Here is an 11,142-nt window from a genome sequence, read left to right as displayed (position 1 = left end):
ACTCTGTCAAAGGGATTAAAACAGACCAAAACTCCCAAGAAGGATGTGAAGGATCAATTTAATGGATGTATATAAAAACATTTTATTTTTCAAACAGGATATTTACCTCCTTTTCTATTGCTTATGGATCATTTATAACCGTTAATCATATGTTTTACCAAAGAGAAACTCTCAATAAATATCCCAAAGCAAAAAATATACAGAGCATATCTTTGACTATACCACAATGAAATTGGAAATTAATGGCAAATTGTTACCAAAAAATACAATAAAGAAATTTTAGGGGTGCCTGGGTGGCTCAGCCTTTAAGCATCTGCCTTTGGCTCAGGTCATGATCCCAGGGTCCTGGGATCGAGCCCCGCATCGGACTCCCTGCTCACTGGGAAGCCTGCTTCTCCCTCTCCTACTCCCCTGGCTTATGTTCCCTGTCTCACTCTCTCTCTCTCTCTCTCTCTCTCTCTCTCGCAAATAAATAAATAAAATCTTAAAAAAAAGAAATTTTAAAAATACTTTCAAAAATAAAAATTAAAATAAACAACAGATGTTAGAAACTAATGACAATGATAGTATAAATGGAAACACAGAATGACACCAAAGGTATATCAGAAAAAAGTTCATAGCCTGAAAATTAATAAAATAAACATTCAATCTAAGAGTGGGAGGTGGAGAGAGAACAAAATAAACATAAGCAAGTGAGAAAGAGCAGATTTAATAAAGATAGAGTAGACATTAATACACTAGAAAATCATAAAAATGTTGGAACACAGAGGTAGTTTTCAAAAAGAACAATAAAATGTATAAGCTTCTGCAAAGCTAATCTAGGAGAGAATACATAACGTGAAGACTGTGAAAAGCAACACAAATACAGATACATTTTTTTATTTTCATTTTTTTTAAAGGTTTTATTTAATTGAGAGGGAAAGCATGAGCGGAAGGGAGGGGTAGAGGGAGAAGCAGGCTCCCTGCGGAGCAGGGAGCCCGATGTGGGACTTGATCCCAGGATCCTGGGATCACGACCTAAGCCAAAGGCAGACGCTTAACCAACTGAGCCACCCAGGTGCCCCCAGATATATATATATTTTAAAAATCATCAAATGGGGCGCCTGGGTGGCTTAGTCGTTAAGCATCTGCCTTCGGCTCAGGTCATGATCCCAGGGTCCTGGGATCGAGCCCCACATCGGGCTCCCTGCTCCGCGGGGGGCCTGCTTCTCCCTCTCCCATCCCCCCTGCTTGTGTTCCCTCTCTCACTGTGTCTCTCTCTGTCAAATAAATAAATAAAATCTTTAAAAAAATCATCAAATAGCTGTATAAAACACTTTATTAATGATTCTGAAAATATCAAAGTTTATATGTCAAAGTACCAAAATTAACTTAAGAGATAGAACACTTGAAGGAACAAAACCTACCTAAAAGGATTTACTAGTGAATTCTATTAACTATCAAGAACTAGCTAACTCATGTGACGAATAAATTGATGGCTGCATACACAATAGGTGGATGGAAGAAGGGATGGATGGACAGTTGGATGGACGGACAGATGGATGGACGAATGGAGAGATGGATGGATGGATTGGGGCCTGGAAATGCAGAATTGGGGATTGGGAAAGGAGTTAAGAATGAGAGGGGAGGAAGGAGTTTTAAGATTGGATAAATAAGGCTGATGCTTGACCTCCAGCCAAAATGACCTTGGCCCACAACCACCTGGGCTGAGAGAATTCCCTTCTGAAAACCTCAGGTTTCGTCTCTCCCGAAGCTGACAACCCCTGCACATAGGACTAGAGGTCCAGTATTCACCGGCTAATCCAGACAGATCAATTAAGCCAGTAAAACCAGGCTCTCCTAGCGAACTGCCCTTCCCTGGCCAGGAGTCCGCAGGTGCAGTCTCTCCAGGGGGCAGTGAGAGCCATGAATAGTAAGGGTTTTAGCTCAAGCACACAGAGGCGTTTAGCTGCCCAAACTTAATCCCCCAATAATCGGATTATGTAAATTCCTCCTTCAACCCCTTTCCCCTGGGGTCCCGGACCTAGCCCCTAACTCCTGGCACTGGGAGACCAGGATGGGAGAGGGCCCATCATCTGAAGAATCACTGCTAGTGGTATGGGGCCCCAAAATGTTTTCCCATTTTAAAAATGACAAAGGCAACAATAACGTGTAAGACAGTTTTGAGAAGAAAACAGATGTTGACCCTGGTCCCCGTGTACCAGCACAGGGGTACCCCTTTCTCTGCAGCTCATGTCCAGCTGTGCACAGATCCCCCTTACAGCTTCTTGTTTCATCTTGCTTCACACATTTCTGATCTTGTGGTCCAGTTGCCACAGTTCTTTTTTACACTCACAGAATATGCCATTAAGCACATATATTCCCTTACAGGTTTTTGGCTAAGATGAGGGTAGTATAGGTCCTTGGTTTAAAATATAACCTGCGCTTTATCAGAATTGTGATATAACAGGGCCTGGTAGAAAAACCTGGGTACTGGGAGGATGCAGTGCCCCTTCCACAGCACACAGAGAAGACAGAAGGGCAGAAAGAAGACAAATTGGGGATGTTTGCTGGAAATACCAAGTTGTGTTTCTAAAGGCCCCCTTTGTGCACAACTTGACCAATTAATTTTCTCTAACTTACCCTCCAGTCCATCCTTTGCATTGCCACCAGAATGAGCCTTGTAACCTGTAAATCTAAACATACCGCTCCCATCTTCAGTCCACACAGTTGGCTTCACATGGACTATCTTCTCCTCCACTCCTCCCCAGGTGATTCTGGCAGTCTGTCCCACCCTTCCACCCAGGTACCCAGGCAACTGGGACCCCTGCCTTTTCAGATGTGCTTTAGATGGCCCTGTACTAGCCCTCCTCCAATGCCCATCTGGGGCCCATTTCCCACATTCCAGATCACGTTCTTGGTATCCAGGACCCCTGGATTTAGACCCCACTCTGGGTATCCAGGACCCCTGAATTTCTGCTCCAGTGGCCCCGAGCCCATTTTCAGAGCCTGCACAGGGCTCTTCCTTAGGTCCATGTGGGCTGGGAGTCCACATCATTCACTCAAGGCCCTTCACAGAGCAGAACAGAGCTGGGCAGTGGGAAAAGAATGGGGATGTGTCAGGAGTCTCTAGTTGTACCTTTGTCCTGGATCCCACAAATGTCAGAGGCAGCCCTGCCTCAGGGCCTGGTTTAAATGCCGTCGCTCCCACAAGCCATCCCTGATCCTCCAGCTAGAATCTTGTGCCTCCCCAGTTCCAAGATCACACCCCCTGGCACTCAGGACTGTCTTTTGTAGTGATTTTTGTCATACCTCTCCCTCCCAAAGCCTGTGAACTCCTTGAAAGCAGATGGAATGTTTTCTTCACCTTCCTGCCTCCTGAGACTCTGGCAATGCACACAACAGCTTTTTTTAATTTATCATAAGAATGGCATATTTTTTATGGAGGGGGACAAAGAACCCCAAAGTCTCAGTGGCTTACAACAACAACAACTTACCCCTCACTCATGTTACATGAGGGCTGTGGTTGGTGATGGGTTTGCTCTGTGGCTTTCGGGCTGAAAGCGCAACCCCAAACATAACTTTCTCATGATAGCCCAACTAGGAATCACTCTTTTTTTTAAAAAAAAAAGATTTTATTTATTTGACAGAGACACAGCAAGAGAGGGAACACAAGCAGGGGGAGTGGGGGAGGGAGAAGCAGGCCTCCCGCTGAGTAGAGAGCCCGATGCAGGTTTCCATCCCAGGACCCTGGGATCATGACCCGAGCTGAAGGCAGACGCTTAACGACTGAGCCACCCGGGCGGCCCTAGGAATGACTCTTAAAGCTCCCACTCCATCACCACAGATGGCAGGTCTGTGCACATTCCATTGGCTGATGCAAGTCACGTGGCCAAGCCTGGCCCTGGGTGGGGCGGTCCTCTCCCCCCACTTATGGGGAGGCACTGTCCCTCCCATGGCAATGGGTGGGGCTGTACAATCCTCTCCCGGGGAAGGGAGCTGGTAGTTGTCTTTACGATCCTGTCATTGTCCCTATTTTCCAGATGAGAAGACGGAGGCAGAGAGAAGTTGCATCATTTGCCCAGGGTCACATAAATGGGGTAGACCAGAGATTTCAACTTGGGTGATGCAATTCCAGAGTCCTCTACTCTTAACTGCTGATCTGTAATACATGGTGAGGTTATCGTACCAAATCCTATTCTGGGACCTTCAGAGAATGTGGTATCTAGGAATTCATTACTTATCCATTCATTAATCAACCAATGTTGACTAGTAATAAGGATGTTATAAGCTGCTCAGTAATAAGGGTGGAATGAATGAGAGGTGGGGTGGAGGGTGGGAAACTACGTGGATAACTTGGAGGCAGAGTGTTTCGGGCAGAGACAAGAGTGCAAAGGCCCTGAGGCAGGAGGGTGTTTGGTGTGTTCCTGAAATAACAACGGTCAGAGTGGCTACATTTGATTAAACCACAGGGAGAGAAGGAACAGACAGGTCAGTAAAGGGTATATCTTAGGGGCCATTGTGAAGACTTCAAGTTAACTCTGAGTGAAATGGAGAGCCACCTAAGGGTTTTGAACCAGAAGTGACAGGAATCCAAACTGGATTTTCACAGGATCCTTCTGAGTGATGCTGGATAGCAGACAGAAAGAGCAAGCATAGAAGCAAAAAGACCAAGTAGAAGGCCACTGAAATAACCAAGCTGTGTGCTGGGCACTGTGGACCCTGAGATGCATAAATCCGGGTATCCGCCCAGTGCAGTGACTGTTACACTTCTCTGGGCATCTTCATCTCCTGGAATGCTTAGTAAAAACGCAGATTTCGGATCCCACCCCCAGAAAACCTGATCTAGTGGGTCAGGGTCGTGGGCCTGGGAAGCAGGGCCGCAGGGAGTGGGGAGGGACGGGCGGGAAGGGGCCCCGTGGGTCGCGGAGACAAAGGGCCGTGTCCTATAAAGGCAGCGGCGGAGGCGCGGCGTCCAGGCGAGGGCGCACACGGCCAGCGACGGCGACAACGACGGCGCGGTCTCCGGGCTCTTGGCGAGGAGGTGGGTCGATCCTGAAGGGACGTGGGTGCCGCCGGGGCCGGGCTCGTGGGCCAGCCGGTCTCCCGCGCAGCCCTGGAGTCCGAGCCGCACTCGCCCGGGAGGACAGAGGTGTGGAGGCGACTTGGTAGCAGCTACCAAGTCGACTCAGTGAGAAGACCTGGGGGTTTTCCGAGGGGTGGGGGGGGGTGGCGCGACTCCGGGGGGAGCAAAGCGATGCCCTCGTGCGTGTTAGCCTGGCCGCTTTACCTTGATATGCGGTGCTGGAGACACCCCGCAGTACCTCGGAGGGCCGTTTGGGTAGCTTCTGCGTCCGGGTGAGCTACTCCCCCGCACCTGGCAGGTGCGAAACTTGAGCGCGAGATGCTTTCCTGGCCGCCGCATTCAGGCTAGCGGGAGCGAAGGTTATAAAAATAAAAAGGGAAAAGCCGGGGCTTCAGGCTGGGTGGGGTGGGTGGAGTATTCAGGTGCATCAGGCGGTGAGGCGCAGGTGGAACAGGCAGCTCTCCCAGAGCGCGGGGTGCCCACCCAAAGACTGTGACTCATGGTAAGTGTATTTATTTAGAACATCAACGGGCAGAGTTGTCTAAGGAGAAAAGTAATTTGCATAATAGTATGTGTTCTGATTTTTAAAGGACATATGTATTCTGTCTAAAGGATCTATATTATATTTATACACACCAAGCTGGCTGCTGCCGGGGAGTAAGATTGAATAGATAGGTAGAGAGCCTTTATACTTTTTTACTTTATACACTTGTGTACTGCTTGTTTGTTTGTTTGTTTGTTTCTTGGATGAGCACATGTTACTTCTATAATGATTTCAAAAGGCAAAGCTATGCCCAGTGCTGGAGGTTAGGCACCTTCCCCTAACCCAACTCTATAAGCCACCTTTCATCTCTCTCTTTCTGGAGTCTGTTTTCACTTATTTTCACGAAAAAGATGAAAGAGACAAATACACATGACCAAAGGACAGGAGGAGAAATTTAAAGTCTTATGAACGAAGAGCCATATGAGTCTGAATGCCTGGGACAGGCCACCGCAGGAATGTTAGCGGTGAGCCTGTGCGCTCCCTTTCTTGTTGCCCCAGGCTCTGTGTCCAGAAACCACTGTCATAAAAAAGCAAGCAATCCCTACTGGGGGCATCCCTTTCCGTAGGGGCATAGTTGTCATTCTTCTCTCTGGTAACTTGTTACCTTCAGTGGTGACAATATAATAGAGAGAAGTTTGTGTACACCTATATTCCTATTATGTTTACCATTGCATTCCTCCTGCCCAGGCATCCCTAATCCCAGGTCTGTGACATCCACCCAACCAGAGGCATGTAATTAGAAATCAGGGCTTATATATATTTGGATGGGAAAAAAATTACATCTTTATTTCCAGTAATCTTTGATCTAAATTTAGCATTTCCTTTATTTAGGAATGTAGGTAATAAAAAGTAGTACTGGTGACAATGTCATCAACAAAAATCATAAATACCTTCATCTTACAGATGTTGCATATCTTTTGATTATATATCACTGTGTAGAAAGTATGGTAATAAATAATTTAATATATTAAAAACAAAGTATATTATTACTGTATTGCATTTTAAAATTATTTTAATAATTATTATAATTGGTGATTTTTATGTGTCTATGTATTTCAGTTCATGCATTTAAAATAATTGTTTTGAGAAGGGAACCAAAGGCTTTTTCCTTGATGTGTTTCAAATCATTGCTCTGGGATAGAGTCCTCCCCTAGGCTTCCCCAGACTGCCCAAAGAATCCATGCCGCAAAAATGTTATGTACCCTGACCCAGCAGGAGTCAGTGGTGACAAAGATGCATCAATACAGAGGCGTGGGACACAGGCTGTGCCACTGACTCCCCATGTGACCTGGGACAACATGTTTTACCTCTCTTTTGACATCTATCAGACGTTTTCTGATTCTGCGGCATCTGGTGTATTTTTTAAGGTCTTAAATTATTCTGAAATCAAGCTTAGCCATAATCAGTCCTTACAACCGGAAAAGCACTAAGTGCAATTTTCCTTTGATTTAATGAGTACATTAGTCATTTCCCAGTGACCACTACTTTGAATTTTCCCAGCTTGTTAAAGAACTGATTTCTATTTCCCCCTGTGGAGGAGAGTAACACCCTTGAGGATAAATCAACAAGGCATTATTAATCTCCTTCTAGGATGGCAGGCTACATTTCTGAAGCCTGTCTTTTCCTCTCCTTATTTCCTCTGTCTGCTTCTAGCACAATAGGATTGAGTCCTCTTAGAAGAGAACACCAGTTAGTTTATCCTGCTTAATCTTTTTCTTCCAGCTTGAAAAAGACGACCCCCGCCCCCACCACCACAAGGGACTAGAGTTGACTTAGTGAGTGAGCTAAACCCTCTTTTGGCAAGAGAAGCTTGAAAGTAACTTTGCTCCCACAGTCCAGGCTGCAAAGCAGCCAGCCTCGGTGTAAGCAAAACTGGATAGTTTTCTATCTTAAAATCCCTTGATTTAGGTTCAAACTGTCATATGTTAGTTTTACTTGGTTACAGTTCTGACGACACCCATATTTTTCACTGTAGATGAAAGACTAGGCTATTTAGAAATGAGTTAAGTGAGATCAAGGGCAATAGGCAAGGCACTGTGGCGTTTAGAAATGAGTTAAGTGAGATCAAGGGCAATAGGCAAGGCACTGTGGCGTTTCAGAGCAGAAAGAGGCCCTTGGGATCACCTAGTCCACCCCCTTCAGTTTGGAAGGATTCATGGTAAGCCCGGAAGGCACCCAGAATGCCTGGGTTAGGTGCTGCTTCTCTGCTCCTACAGGCCCTGGGCTTCTCTTTCCATTCACAAGGCACTGGTTTCTTCAGGATCCAGCCGGCAGACAGTGTCCGGCACATAGAGTCAGTAAGTGTTACGTAAGCTCAGAGTGCGTATGATTGTAATTGGATCATGGGTCCTACCAAGAGTGTCTCCGCAGAGACCCAAGTGGCTGGCGGAGGGAGCCTGAAGCCAGCCAGTGAGCTTGGGCGGCCATGCCTTCCCCTTAACACTGGATTCTCAGCACAGCCGTCTGCCTTCAACCCAGACAGAAGCAGGAAAGGCAACAAGAACGGGGATGGGGAAATGTCCTGGGGCCATAGAGTTGATTGAAAAATGCTATTCTTTGGAGTAATGACCCTTCCCATCTGTATAGGGAAGAGAATCCTTGTATTTATTAAGCACCTATGTGCTTAATGTAGCAGGCACATTTATGTATTTATATACTTTACAGAATGTATTATTTAATCCTCACAAGAACCCTGGTGATGGCTTTATTTCCATTTTCCAGAGAATAAATCGAGGCTTAAAGAATTTAACTGATTTTCTCAGAATCATATAACTAAGAAATTGGGAGCTGAGATTCACAGCCAGGTCTTTCTATATTAAAGCCCATAAACTTTCTTAGTTTTTGTCTATTCTGAAGCAAATAATATATGAATCCTTTCTAGTTATAAATATGTAAAATGTTACGCACCTATATCAAACAAAACACACCCATCTCCTTTTTCTATCTTCCCCCAACCCGCTGTCCCCCCCCAAGGACCCACCGTCAACAGTTTGGCCTGAATCCTTCCAGGTATTTTGCTCTGCATCCACACATACATATATGTCTATAGACATATAGGGCAGAACAAACAAATCCATAAATCAAGCTCAGACCTTTTCTACTACACTGTAGCTTCTTCATTAGGAAAAAAAAATGCTAAGTTGCAACGAACTTTTACTTTTCCCGGTTTTATTTGTAGAAATAATAATTGTAATTATTTAGTATTCATTGACCACTTACTGTGTGCCAAACACTTCACTAAAGTGTTTTATGTGGATCATTTTATGTGTCCTTACAGGTAGTCCCCCTTTACTTATGAGGCATTTGATACCCAGAGAGTTTAAGTAGATTGCTCAGGGTCACCCAGCTAAGGAACAGAACCAAAAGCTAAACCAGGGTTCTGGCTCCGAAGCCCGCGTCCTTACCCGCCATGCAGATGTTTCCATGGGCGACTGATCCCTCTAGACTCAGGGCTTGAGGGTAACAGAGTGGCTTGTTCTAATTAACTGAGATCATCGTTTGGTTCCTACCGAAGGGCAGAGGTCCCAGCACACAGTGTAGAGAAATAACTTCTGGAATATGTCATCAGCCCTCGGCCAATCCCAGCAGTGCCTACAATGCCGTCACACAACCAACACTGCTTGTGTATGTATTTAGCATGAGTTAATGCATGAGAAACAATACCTGGCACAAAGCAAAGGCGCTGGTTGCGCTTACGTAAATTCCTTAGTTTATAGTTCACAGAATGCTTTCACATGCAGTATTCCGTTTAATCCGTACAACAAACTCTGAGGAAAGGATGGTATAATTACGCCCATGGTATAGCTGAGTAACTGAGGCTCAGGTTGGTGAAGTGACTTAGGCAGCGCCTCACAGCTGGTTGGTGTTTGGTGCTGTGACCAGAACACACACCCTTTGAGGGAGAAGGTGGTTTTTCCCCTATGCTGAGCTCCTGCTGTACCTGCCTCCAGAACTGCAGGGATCTGGTGAGTGTACTGCTTCCTTATGACACAGAGTTTCAATAGGTGTGAGGGGTACCTCTTTCCAGAGTAGAGCCCTGGTGCTCAACGTCCACCAGACGCTGAGATCACAGAGAGGTTTGTTTGCTGATGCATCATCTGCATTCCCACTAACGCATGTTAATCCAAGCTGCCTGGCAAAAGGGACCCATGCCTCTAAGAGTTAAAAATGGCAAAGGAAGATTTGGCAGTAGATGGTGATAGTCAACTCCCCTGGGGTTGGAAAGGTCACCCAAGTGCAGGCTTGTGGAGGCCTGAATACCTTCTGCAGCATCCATGGCAAATCACCACCCCCATTTTCCCCTTGTCTTTTCTTCTTGTCACACCAAATATCCCCACTTCTGTTGTTCATACAACAGGGTTTCGAGACTCTTCATCACTCTGTTCCTCCTCCTCTAAAAGTGGTCCAGGCTGGTTATTTTCAGTCTTGCACAGTGAGGCCCAACCCTCCAGGCGAGGTCCTCACACTATCATCTTCATTCCCCAAATTATCTTATTAGTGAAAGCTAGGAGTACAGCTTTTATTTTTTTGAGAATCCATGTTTAAATCCCTATTGGCTAAATATATATTTTATCTGCGCAAGTACTAAATCCTATACTGTACCTGATTCTGAACACTTTGGAGGATTTGGTGATAAAAGAAATAGTGGGGATACTGGGATAAAACAACCTTGCAACAGGAGGCTTCGAAACAGCTAGGGAGAAAAAGGCTGAAAGGTATTGTTCTTACACTGTCCTTTCTTCTACCACATTTTCTCCTCTTATCAAAAGGAAGACTCAAAAAGAAAAAAAAAAGAAAGAAAAGAAAGAAAAAACAAACAAACAAACCCCAAAACTAAAAATAAGGAACTGGAATTTCCTAAAACCTGGGTCAAAAAGATCTAATATCTCAAATTCTTGGCAGGACATGGGATACCCACCATCGCTTACAAGGTATTGGCCCTTAGGGCCCTTTCTCTTTCCTGTCTCAGGAACTCAGACATGACCAGGAAGATCTTCACAAATACCAGGGAGCGGTGGAGGCAGCAGAACGTCAACAGCGCCTTTGCCAAGCTGAGGAAGCTCATCCCCACACACCCTCCGGACAAAAAGCTAAGCAAAAATGAAACGCTTCGCCTGGCAATGAGGTACATCAACTTCTTGGTCAAGGTCTTGGGGGAGCAAACCCTGCAGCAGGCAGGAGTGGCTGCCCAGGGAAACATTCTGGGACTCTTTCCCCAAGGATCCTACGTGCCGGACAGGACTCTACTCGGTGACTACCAGGTTCCTTCACTTGACCCAAGCCACAGCATTGCGTAGCGGGGCTCTGGCTGTCCTCACCCAGGGCAGCAACTGCTCGGAAGCCGCTGGCTGTCGACAGCCTTTTGCATGTTCCAGTGTCAACTTGATGAATAATTTGTGAGGCATGCATTTAAGCTTCACAGGAGGTGGCTCAGGGACAGCTGCAGGGAGCCAGACAGAGGCCATGAGGAAGATGGCTTTGGAGTCTGCCACCCGCGGAGCTCCAGGCAGAGCAGCCTGCCGCTATTTTACGG

At 46.0% G+C, this 11,142-nt stretch overlaps 1 protein-coding gene across 1 annotated transcript; it reads left to right on the top strand.

Annotated features, from left to right (window-relative positions):
* The first annotated feature begins 5,291 nt into the window (after positions 1–5,291).
* On the top strand, positions 5,292–10,906 carry TAL2 (TAL bHLH transcription factor 2). Its single transcript, XM_073876752.1, has 2 exons — positions 5,292–5,363; positions 10,579–10,906. Exon 2 carries the CDS (start codon positions 10,589–10,591, stop codon positions 10,904–10,906), a length of 318 nt encoding a protein of 105 aa, XP_073732853.1. The 5' UTR covers positions 5,292–5,363; positions 10,579–10,588.
* The last annotated feature ends 236 nt before the right edge of the window (positions 10,907–11,142 follow it).

The sequence above is a fragment of the Callorhinus ursinus genome, unplaced genomic scaffold, assembly GCF_003265705.2.
Source record: "Callorhinus ursinus isolate GAN/ISIS: 27379988/994484 unplaced genomic scaffold, GSC_fseal_2.0 scaffold24, whole genome shotgun sequence".
Classification (NCBI taxonomy): Eukaryota; Metazoa; Chordata; class Mammalia; order Carnivora; family Otariidae; genus Callorhinus; species Callorhinus ursinus.
This window is presented reverse-complemented; position numbering and strand designations above follow the sequence as displayed.